Source organism: Elgaria multicarinata, chromosome 8 (genome assembly GCF_023053635.1).
Source record: "Elgaria multicarinata webbii isolate HBS135686 ecotype San Diego chromosome 8, rElgMul1.1.pri, whole genome shotgun sequence".
Classification (NCBI taxonomy): Eukaryota; Metazoa; Chordata; class Lepidosauria; order Squamata; family Anguidae; genus Elgaria; species Elgaria multicarinata.
Genome location: NC_086178.1, coordinates 104,060,775 through 104,073,284, shown reverse-complemented (window position 1 = coordinate 104,073,284; position 12,510 = coordinate 104,060,775). Strand labels below are relative to the sequence as shown.

General features: G+C 43.0%; 1 protein-coding gene across 4 annotated transcripts in view; it reads left to right on the top strand.

The window, feature by feature from the left end:
- The window catches only part of NRG3 (neuregulin 3), a 795,134-nt gene that overhangs the window by 266,199 nt on the left and 516,425 nt on the right, over positions 1-12,510 (top strand). The window contains exon 4 of one of the 4 annotated variants that reach the window (XM_063131659.1): positions 2,870-2,889. The exons of the other annotated variants lie outside the window; for them this stretch is intronic. Coding sequence (XP_062987729.1) covers positions 2,870-2,889 — 20 coding nt within the window. The remainder of the gene's footprint in view (positions 1-2,869; positions 2,890-12,510) is intronic. 4 annotated transcript variants of the gene reach the window in all.

Sequence of the window (12,510 nt, the reverse complement as noted above, 5' to 3'; positions counted from 1 at the left end):
TGCCTGAGTTCCAAGATTCCTGATCAAATACATCCTGCTTGGGCAGGAGATGGCTTTTGCTGGGGGAAGGGAATAGAATTAAGGCACGTGTGCCTCTGGAGACAAAGGGCGGGGCAGAGGCTATAAAGGCCAGCCCTGTCCCGACACTCGGCCTCTGTCAGGATATGGTTTGCCTTTGGAGACTCTCCTGCCTCAGCTACTCCGGCTTCCGGTCAGGGTGACATGGGCTGGTCTCCCCACATTTGTAGAGTGTCGTATAAGAAAGGGGGCTGATTTTTTCCAGACTCCTGGCTTTGGAGAATGCTTGGCCATAAAGCCAGGCAAGTGGCCTGAGGAAGGACCCATTGATTCCTGCACTTTCAAATGCAGATTTTAGGAGGGATGAACTACCCATATTATTCAAATATTATTCAAAGACGCCCTTAGTTTAACCCAAGTTCTGGGGTCTGTGTCTTTATTCTATGCTCCCTTCTCCACTTGCAACTGGTTGCAGCTTGCAGTATCTTGAAGCTTTCCTTCTTTTCTCCTGAACATAGACCAGAGGACACAGAATAATGGGCTCAAGTTACAAGAAACCAGATTCTGGATGGACATCAGGAAAAACTTCCTGACTGTTAGAGCAGTACAACAATGGAATCAATTACCTAGGGAGGTCATGGCCTCTTCCACACTAGAGGCATTCAAGAGGCAGCTGGACAGCCAACTGTCAGGTATGCTTTAAGGTAGATTCCTGCAATGAGCAGGGGGTTGGACTTGATGGCCTTGTAGGCTCCTTCCAACTCTACTACTCTATCATTCTATCAATATGGGGCCAAAGTAGCAGGGGATCATTATTTCCAGCAGGTCGTTGGATCAGAAAAGCCTGGAAATGCTGCCAGCTGAAAAGAAACCTTTTAAGTACGATTTGTGTCATAAGCCAGCCACTGATTTGTATCAACAATATGCTTTCTGAGACTCAGAAACCGCCGTTATGCACTTGTGATGGAGGAGACCTTGTTATTGACTGCAGCCAGGGATTTTCTTTGCATATAAAGATAAACAAACTTTTGAGGGTTTTTTTATTATTCAAAATTAATGCATTTCTTTGGGAGTGACTGAGAATATCTTCTGCAATGTCAAATTTAGTCTCATCTTCTGGGCGGTCAGGAAACCAATACAGGCAGATGAAAATCAGCTTTTTGTCATTTGAAAGAAATGAAAGAAAGGAACGTTCTGAGACATTTGAATAAATGCAGTATCATCAGTTTTGATATCAGTACAGAACAAGTGATGTGTACTGTATTTGTCTGCTTGTACTTTCACAATGCAGTAGCTGGAAGAAGATGACTCCAGTTGTTTGAACTTAAGTAGTGGAAATTGAGGTCTCATACATACAGTTTCATGTTTTCTTCTTTTCTGAATGGTAAGAAATTCTGGGCACTCTTTTATGGGTGTGTGTGATTAGAACATATCAGAGACTTGTGGTATATTATCTATTTACAGATATCCATGTTGAGAGGTGATAGGGGAGCAGGCAAGCAGCCAGACATATTGCTTGCATTTAAAACAACACCAGTTTCCCTCCAAAGAATCAGTGTGTTCCTAGAGTTCGCTAAAGCTTTTTCCTGTCTGCAAGTTGCAAAATCCAGATTTCTGACTTGGATCCTGGCTGCATTCCAGCTGCCAACTTTTTCACTCCAGCCTTCACTCAAGCAGATGGGGTGTGTCCAGTAGCTGACAACACCCAGCCAATAAAAGCCATCAGTGCTCATTTAAGAAAGAATCATTTATCCATCACTGCTGACTAGTGGAGAGAAAATGTTCTTCTCACTTGACGGCCATAGCAGTATGTTGTCAGCAGTGGTGAGTGAGCCACTACAGTATGTATGACATTTCCTATCCTGGCTGGTACCTATGAGATCACATGGGGAGGGTCAGTTTGTGAACATGTCAGTAGTCCCATTTATGTGCCCTCTTCAAATGCCCAGAAGGTGCTCCACACTGTTAATGGTAACATATGAAGCCTGGATGCCCAGGTTTCGGCGGTGGCCAGGTGTGCATTTGCACAGTTAAAGCTAGTGCGCCAGCTGCGCACATTCCTAGAGATGTCGGACCTGGCCATGGTAACACATGCCTTAGTTACATCCTGATTGGATTACTGTAACACACTCTACATGGGGCTGCCTTTGAAGAGTGTTCGGAAACCCTATCTGGTTCAAAGAGCTGCAGCCAGATTGTTGACCGGGGCTGGTTACAGGGAGCACACAACTCCCCTGTTAAAACAGCTCCACTGGCTTCCAGTCTGTTTCCGGGCACAATTCAAAGTGCTGGTTATGACCTATAAAGGTCTATATGGTTCGGGTCCAGGTTATTTGAAAGAACGTATTCTCCCTTATGAGCCTGCCCGTGCTTTAAGATCTTCTGGAGAAGCCCTTCTTTCAGTCCCACCATCTTCACAGGCGCGCTTGGTGGGAACATGGGAGAGGGCCTTCTTGGTGGCTGCTCCGGTGCTCTGGAACTCTCTTCCTGGGGAAGCTAGGCTGGCTCCCTCCTTGATGGGCTTTCGGAAGCAGGCTAAAACTTTTTTGTTCCAGCAGGCCTTTGGAGAATAATCTGGCCCTCCATCTATGTTAATGTCTTATAATTTTGTTGTGTATTTTAAACGTTTATGGTTTTGTTCCCCCCCCAAATGTATGTTTTAAACTTCAAAAGGCGGGATAAAAATAATAAGAATAAGAATAATCACTCTTGAATCTCATGTTTTCCAAATGTCAATGAGAGAAAGATTGATAATTCTCTTTTGACTCTGATTATCACCTGCATGGTACAGATGTAAAGAACTTGTGAAGCAGCCCAGCTCCCTAGTGTAAATATCTCCCAGGACAAATAGTTCAGCATCCTTGAAGTTCCGTATCTAGGAACAGAATGTTGAAGTGACCGTGTCATTATTTCCAATTGGTTGGTCCATAGTGTTGATGTAACTGGAAGTTTCAGGTCATAAAGCACTCCGCTGCTGTCATAAGCAGACAGGCTGGCATGGACAATATCCATGCTCCCAATTGATCTGAGCTACTGGCTCCTTCTTTGAGCTCTGATCCTTCAAACCTTGTCATGTCCAATCTGTGTCTCTACTATTCCCTAGATCCTCTGTTTGATGGTCCTCTTATGTGACTTGCCTTGCATATGCTGAGCATTGAACCTCATCTGGAATCATGACCTTGGAGTTCTTGCAGCAGTGGTAAGCTCTAGACAGCCCCTGACCTATCTCACTATGCCAGTTGCTTTGTCCTAAGCTTAACTCCTAGCTGGGATAATAGCCAGATCATGGTCCTGATAACTTGATGATCTGTTCTGAATTTGTGTTTCAGTCCCAGTCCTGAAAACACTGTTGTGCTAGAACTTGCACAATCTCTATATACCTCCTGCTATACCCCCCCCCCTTGTAAAGCAGGCTCTGGCTACTATTTTTATTTATTTATTTATTAATTACATTTCTATCCCGCCCAATAGCCGGAGCTCTCTGGGCGGTTCACAAAAATTAAAACCATCCAAAGTATAAAACAACAGTATAAAACCATAATATAAAATACAGTATAAAAGCTCAACCAGATAAAAACAGCAGCAATGTAAAATTACAAATTTAAAACACCAAGTTAAAATTTATTTATAGACTGTTAAAATGCTGGGAGAATAAAAAAGTCTTCACATGGCATCTAAAAGCATATAATGTAGGTGCCAAGCGAACCTTACGGAGCTCATTCCACAGCCGGGGTGCCACAGGGGGCAACACCACTCCACACCAGTGGTGTTGTATCTACTCTAAAGAAGGGACCATCCCAAGTCTAGGGTCCTGGTTGACCGGATATTTAGGATGATGAGTTACCCCAGCCTTTCCCAAGATGGTGTCCTCTAGATGTGTTGGACTGCAACCTCCATTGTCGCCAGCCAGAAATGGCCCTGATGGCTGTCAGATGGTGGACCAGTAGTCTAATATATCTAGAGGATAACTTGAAAAGGCTGCTTTATCCTTCCATGCAACTGAATTTGCACTGGATGCTTGAGGGTCAAGTTGTCCCATGTTTGTCTCGTTTTAAACATTGTTATCTCAAATGAGTGGCATGTTTCAAATGAGACTTTCTCTACAATATTTTCATTTCATGTGTATATAATGGTGGCAATGGTGCAGGGTGGTCGGAGCGATTAGATGCTGTAAACAACAGATGCAGTAGCGATGCAGCAGCCCTGAGACCTACGGCTACCTTTCTTTAAATTGCTCCAGCTTTTCATTTAAATGAACTGTCACTCTTTCCAGATCTGCGCTTCCCGTTTTAAAAATAATGTGCTAAATGTTTTAGTTTAGGGGCTGACATAGCGAAGGGCATAAATCTACAAGCCCCTCTCTGCATTTGAGAAGCTGTCTCGGAGCATTTTACTTAGAGTTTTAAGTGCTCTATGAAATCTAAAGGCATTTTCATAACATAAGAGCCTCTGATTTTTATAAGCACTTAGAGGTATGCTGCTGGTTGAATCAACAGTGCTGATGGAAATGGAGGAAAATAAGCTTTTGTCACTAGCCATTGAAGGAATATTTAAGGGGGCAGATTAAAGGAAGACGGAACACAAAACTGAATGCTAACTTTTCTCACGCAGTCTTGAGTACACCAGGGGCGTATTCGCATTACAGACTTAATCTGGTTTAGCAGCCATTCTCTCCGGGGTTTTAGGCAGAGTCTTTCACAACCCTGTGAGTTCCTTTTAACTGCAGCCAACTGGGATATTCGCCATACAAACCACGTTCCCTAACACTGAGTTATGGACTCTTCCCAAGTACCGCTGGCCCCAGAGCCCATCAACATCTTTCTCCTCCATCTATATCTAAAATATGAATCAACTGTCTTATCACTAGGCCGGGGTGGGCAACTTCAGGAGGTCTGGGGGCTATTCTGTCCCTGCACAAGCTATGCCGCCATGCAGGTGCCAAAATGAGAGCGAGGGGAATAAATTAATAAAAACAAAATGGTGTCTAGAGCTGCTACAGAGTTTTGCAAACAAGCTAATTTGACCTTTCTGGTACTCCGTAGTAGCGATGGACACCATTTTGTTTGCAATTTTTAAGAAAATCTTTTTAGATTTGTTGGGGACTCCCCCCCCCCATTCCTAGGGGTGGTAGGGATTGCACTGGGGAGTTGTGGGGACTGCAAGTGTAGTACAGGCTGTGTATTGCCCACTCCTGCCTTGGGCTATTGATGATGTTGGAGTAACTTTAAGGTTAACATTGGGGCGCTGGACAGAAATAGTGTAATAGACTCTAAGGAAGTAAGTGTTTTAGGATAGTATCCAATTGGGTTGCCTCTGCTGGTTGTGCTCTCGGGATCTGCTGCTTGTGCAACAGGCTTTTGTATTTCTAAAAATAACTTGATTCAAGGTGCTGAGTCTAACCTATAAAGCCTGACATGGCTTGGGATTGTAGTACCTGATGGAACACCTCTCCTGATGTGAACCTACCCAGATGCTACAATCAATATCTGGGGTCTGAGGGAGGCTTGGGAGGCAGTAACAAGGGTGAGGGCCATCGGTGTCACCAACACCGGCATTTTTTGGGCACCAAGTTAAGACTGCCCTCTATCCCCAGGCATTTTTATGGCATATGTTGAGGTACTTATGTCAGCTGCCTTGTAGTAGAGTTCATCACCTAGCTCCTTCAGAATTCTGACTGGTTCTGACTGAAACCCAGAGGGGATTTACCTCCCTATGACATTGGAGCCACCAGCCTCCCTGGTACAAAGCCTGTTCCGATCTTGGTGATAAATACATGAGGGTCTGTAAAAGCAGCCTCGCATGTGAGGACATTGGCAACAGGCCTTGTGTTTGCACCTATGGTTCCATCCCCAGTTTACTCCTTTAGGTGTTTGTTTATTACATTTCTATACTACCCAATAGCTGAAGCTCTCTGAGTGGTTCACAACCATTAAAACCATAAAATACAGCATAAGATGCACTATATGGGAAGAGCTGATCTTTGAATTGGGCCTGGATTCACCTACGTGCTGTAGATGAATGCTTGTATAAGGCTTAAGGTTTGTGTAAATCCACAGACATGGGTGGGAGGGGAAGAGAAGAAGGAAATACATGAGCCCAAATGGCGTATTCCTACTCCTATGATCAGGGGCAGTGGGGATGTTAAAACTGAACAGTCTGTGATAAAACTACCTTGTAATGAAATTGCTTTACAACTTTATAAATGTAGCATTTAGCAGTTTTGTTTTTAAATACAGTTAAAATTGCCATAGGTCTTAGCTAGACCTAAGGTTTATCCCGGGATTGTCCCAGGGTCATCCCTGTTCATGTAAGGATATCCCGGGAGCAGGTGGGATAAACCTTAGGTCTAGCTAAGGCCATAGTCAGGTGAAGGAAAGAGTCCACACAAGGTGGAGGAAAGAGTCTAGACAGCATACAAAGAAACCCTGAACTTCAAAGATTTTATTTGGAATGTTCATATGACGTAAAAGCTGACGTTTTCAGCTGAAGATAGTGAAAAATAGCTTTCCGGAAGTGAAGAATCCACTAATTGCTTATTTAGAGAGACGCCCCCCCCCCCTTATATTATATTTATATGACTGCCAATGTACGAATCTCTTTATTATTGTTCATATATTCCATTGCTTCATTGCAATGTCTTTTCTGAAAAATTTAGAATAAAAAGTTTATTAAAACCTGCACATTGAGGGGATCCCATTATTGGCAGAGGATATTTCAGCCTGCAGTACTAGTCTGATGAAACGTCAAAGCAGTTGACTGAATTGGGAAAGAAACTTCTGATTTTAAGAAACGAATAGGAAGACCAATATGCGTACCTAAAATAGGAACTGTCCTAATAGGTTTGTTCTTGACAGTCCTCTCTGCTTCCATTAGTTTATGGACATTATCATATATTGATCAGAGAACAGCACCCCAGACTCATTTTAAACCATACAAAGACGTTGCTTAGTGGATGTTGCTAAGTTCAGCACTGCTTTCTTTGTGTCCCTGGATAACGTTAAGCAAATAACATCAATTAGTAAATTGATTGGCATGGTCTAATTGCATTCCAGTAATTCTCCTTGCCTGTTTATAAACAGGAGAGTTTTAATACTTAGGATCTTGCACTGGCAAGGTAAGATTATTCTCAAAGCAAACTTTTTTTTCCTTTCCTATTTTAGGACTGCTTTTGTTTTGTTTTTAGCTGGGGCTGGAATGTTTTCAGATTTAACAGTATATTGCTTTTAATAGGCAAAGTTTAGCAACATATTACATGGTCATAGGACTGGTTGCCAACATTGGGAGAGGATTAATTCTGAGCTTATATAATGAAAATGTTTGGCATGGTTACAGCTGTGATATGAATTTGCTAAGGGAGCCTGGTGTTCGGGCAATGGACCATTGAGAAAAGATGGTGCCTTGCTCTACTTTAGTGAGGGAGAAGATCTCATGGGGCAGGTGCTTCATCTGCATGCCTTCTGGGCAGATTTGATTCTCCTTGCTTCTTGAACAAAGCTGTGAGAATAGCTGCACGGGTCCAATCCAAGCAGGGAGAAGTTCTGCAGGTCCAAAGGATTCTAGGCCTGAATATACCCCAGATGTCTAGAGGACTCTGAACCAGGGACCCCAGTTCCCTAATTTAATCCAGGATGTCCAGATAATGAATTCAGTTTTTCCCAAAGAAGCCTGTATCCCTTACTAGAAACAGCAAAATCAGACTCTCATTACTTGTTCACACTAGCAAGCAAACCAGACTCGCCTGGAAACAGTAGTCGGAGAGTAAGAAAGGTTACAACATATGGGATTGTTCAATTTTAGAAAAAAGGCATAAGGGGAGACATGACAGAGACAGAGACATAATTCATACAATTATGAGAAATTTTCTCATAATGAATCAAGAGTCATCGCATGAAACTGCCTGGTGGGAGATTCAGGACAGATAAAAAGAAGTACTTCTTCACACAGGGCATGGTTAAACTATGGAATTCACTTCCACAAGACGTAGTGATGGCCACCAACTTGAATGGCTTTAAAAGGAGGTGAGACACATTTATGGAGGATAAGGCTATCAATGGCTACTAGATCTGATGGCTCAATGCTTCCTCCTGTATCAGAGGCAATATGCCTATGCGCACCAGTCACTGTGGAACATGGGAGGAAGGGTGCTGTTGCACTCATCTCCTCTTTGAGGGTTTCCCTGGGCTGGTTGGCCACTGTGTGATCAGAATGCTGGAGTAGATGAACCTTGGTCCAAGCTAGAATGGCTCCTTTTATGTTCCTCTCTCTGCCAGAACTGGGTGGTGATGCTTATGATGAATCCCCACTTTGTGGACCAATTGACAATTATGAATTGAGGTGGGGAGCTTGCCCATCCTTTATAAAGGATCATCTTTTTTATAAATGCCTGACTGATTAAATCAGAAGGACGGGACGATTCCCCCTTCCCCCAAACAAAGGGGCAGTATGAGATGCCATTGCTGTTGTTCAAGTAACTTTTTTTGTTTGTCTGTTTTTTTTACTCTGTATTGTGTTACCTGGAAGGAGTAAGGGAAGGCAAAATGTTTAGACTGTCATGCACAGCTCTGTCTAAAACATCTATGGTATGTTCACTCACCATGAAAATAATTTCATGCCAAGTCCATGATCTGATTTTGTTTCTCTTCAGCTTCACTGCACAAACGGAAATACTGACAGAAATCCAACTTGTATGAAATGAGAGCTTTTGCCTTTGAACGGCTTCTGTGTACTCTTAGTTTTGCCATAACAAAGGCAGGGGTTCATGCTTGATTTAAAACAAACAAAAGCATTCGGCCTGTTAATGTCCCCCACTCCAGCTGAGAGAGATTAAAAGATGCTGGGATGATATAGGCCTTATGTTGAGTCATATTTTGTGATGCCGTGACTGCTATCCAGGGGAGGCTGGTGGCTCCAGTTTCGGTGGGGAAGAGATTCCATTCTGGGTTTTGGTTACAACCAACCAGAAAACTAACTAAGCTATCCAAGGTGCTGGACAGGGGACAGCACCTTAGATAGCTCATTTGCACTTCTGGATGGTTGTAACTAAAAGCTTCATCCCACCATCGTTCTAGTGTGCTCTCACGACGAATGGTATGCAAAGGACTCAAATGACGCTGACCTTATATGGCGAATTGAATTCAAAGTACTTGCATGACGGTGACTGTGTCCTGCTGCGATTGCGAGTCTTCCCCTGTCCTCTTGGCGAAGTATTTTGGAGCTCATAAAGTGCAAATCTTTTGTTTCTCCGAGCGGCCACTGGGGGCGCAGAAAGATGACCAGAGCCGCCCCCAAACGAGTGTGTTTGCGGGCAGATGGAGAGAGGAAAGGGACCCAAGAAGAGAGAAACAATCAGTTGCTAAACCTAGCTCTGCTGCAACTACTCCCCACCCCCACAACAAATACTACATTATAGCAAAATGCCTGTCTAGGTCTGGCAGATCCGCTTTTCCAGCCCTCATGGGCCACGCGATGGAGCAGAAAGATGAGCCGTCTGGCTTCCTCCCTCAGCATCCCCCAAGCGTGCACCGGAGCAGGGCAGGGCGGAGGCATGGAGGTGTGATGGAGCTCGCAACACCAACAACACCAACAACAGCTTTCATTTGCTATGGAGACGAAGTGTGATAATTCAAGGGAAAATGGGTAGGTGTGATGAAGCTCTAAAACCTAGGATGGAATCTCTGCCCCACCGGAACTGGAGCCACAGACCTCCCCTGTTGCTATTGCTCATTCCTTCAGCCGGGACCATACTTTTCAACTGCTGCCCAGATCATATCCCATGTGCTTTCCAAGTCTTGAAAAGTTGGGAGACTTGCAAGAGAATAATTAGAGGAACTTCAGAAATGAAATCACCATGCTCCAGATAGGAACCTCCCTATAAAAAATTATTTGCCTTTTTGCCTCCTGCAGAATTATTGGTTGTTTCATTTTGGTTAAATTCAGTGGCAAACCTTGTTCCAGGTCTTAGCAATGCAGAGTGTCAAATTCTCAACAATGCATTCATTGCTTGTAAAAGGCAGATGCCCCCAACATGTTAGGCAAAATTGGATGGTGCTTCTAATCCAGTAGTTGCAGTGCCCTGCCTGCAGAAAGGAGGTGATACGCACATGGCACACCCACATTTGCTTTGTTTTTGTCACTTCGTGTGACTGCTTTTTTATAATTCAGTTGCAGTGTTTGAACTGAAGCCCCTGCTGTTCCTTCTTAAATGCCACTCCTGATTGCAAATGCCTTGCATAAATCCCCTTTTCTTTTTGCAACCTTCAATCTTTTTGTCCATTCCTGAGAAAGTCCACATGGAGATGACAGTATAACTGAGAGTGGGGCTTGGAGAATATATATTGCTGATGAATTGGAGGGCAAGAGATTGAAAGTGTGGAGAAACCTCAAGAAGGAAATCTGGGAAGAGAAGAGAGCTAGATCATAACAAAAGAAGGGGCTGGAGGAAAGATAGTGGAAATCTGGGGCTGAAATATTAACTAGTACAATGTCTTTTCATTCCTATGTGAAAAAATGTCAACACATTCAGATCATGGTGGATAGCGGTGTGCTTCCTTCACTTTGTCATAGTTTCCTGAAGGGGAAGAGATACGTAACTATCTCTATTAGGAGAAACATAACAGGAGAACCGCCCAGAGAGCTTCGGCTATTTGGCAGTATAAAAATGTAATAAATAAAATAAATAAATAAATAAATAAACATGGAAGTTACATTTGCTATCATAATAAATGGGTCAAAACTGAGGACTGCCCATTACTGGAGGGACACCTGAAGAGACTTTGTTAAATTAAGAGCACAATCCTATCCATGTTTAGATAGAAAATAGTCCTCAAACTTTCAGCCAGCCATGCTTTCCTCTGTCCAAACATGCATAGGATTGCGCACACATTATGATCTGTGTCAGAATGTTCTTTCCCTCTTCCCCCTGGCATTTATTTGGACTTGACATTCTTTGGACATATACTCATGGGCAAATGCAATGTATGAACTAGTACAGGATCATAGGAAAAGCAGAAATTGATGTGACTTCAGGATCACTTATTTATTTTATTTTACAGTTGCCTCAGTCTCTGTCTGAATCGCACTAGAAGATGTGCCTGAGGAAAGGCAGGACTGCTCATGTGCAGAAATTAAAATATAGATAAAAGACTGAGCATGTGGCTGTTCATAGGTGTTATGGAACTCGAGAAATGTTTAAAGTGTTCCCAAAGATGGAGCATGAGAAATTATGAGGTTGTCACACAGAGGAGGGCCAGGATCTCTTCTCGATCCTCCCAGACTGCAGGACACAGAATAATGGGCTCAAGTTAAAGGAAGCCAGATTCCAGCTGGACATCAGGAAAAACTTCCTGACTGTTAGAGCAGTACGACAATGGAATCAGTTACCTAGGGATGTCGTGGGCTCTCCCACACTAGAGGCATTCAAGAGGCAGCTGGACAACCATCTGTCAGGGATGCTTTAGGGTGGATTCCTGCACTGAGCAGGGGGTTGGACTCGATGGCCTTGTAGGCCCCTTCCAACTCTGTTATAATATGATTCTATGAATGTCAATGACGTTTTACGATGGGCGAGCAAACTGTAATGATTTCTATTGTCAGCATATAGCTACAAGGGGAATCCTAATCAAATTTCATCTGAAACCCACTGTCACATGACCTAATAGCATCCTTTATGGAAATATCAAGATGATGCTGTACTCCAGCTAATCTTCACTGTATAAATCCTTACCTTTGGTGGGAGATGTGTGAAGCTTGGAGGGCATTTTACCACCTTTGGTGAGCATGCTCAGAAGTCAAAAGATACTGTGCACAGATACTCGACTGTAAAAAAGAAAAAGAAAAAAAGAAAGAGTCTGTTATCTCATCCCGTTAGAGCCTACCACTGGCTTGCTGGTTTGTTTAGAATGCAGGGGCCATACTAAAAATTAGACGGTCTAGATTGAGAGGCCGTATGAAATTTCGACGGGATCTGTTTTTATTATTATCAGCTGCTAAACTTGAAGGGCAAGCATCTGCTAGCTATTTTGGGTTGGTTTGATAAAACATGGGACACTTGAGTTTTGGACAGGATTTCAACCCAGGTTAGATGGGCATATAATCTTCTCACATTTATTACATCACATATGTAGACTCGGCAAAAACAATGCATAGAAGACAGATGCTTCTGAGTTCAATAAAAGCAAAAAACAACTACAGGAAGAAACAAATGTATGATTGTACTTTGCTCATCTTGGATTTTCTAATAACTTGTAATGTAGAAGAAGATGGTTGCCTCAAATGTATTTTTCCCCTTTAAAAGCACACTTTAAAAATAACACACAGAAAGAAAGGATAATATCTCACATTTCCCATCCCACTGCAGGTGTGCACTTAAATAAATGTGAAGCACAACATTTTCTCGTTTCCCACTTCCCCAAGCGATTAGAAGTTATTTGGACAACCTTTTATAGGGCCAGTTTTCTTGTGAGGAGATAATACTGAAATATTTTGGTGTTTTTC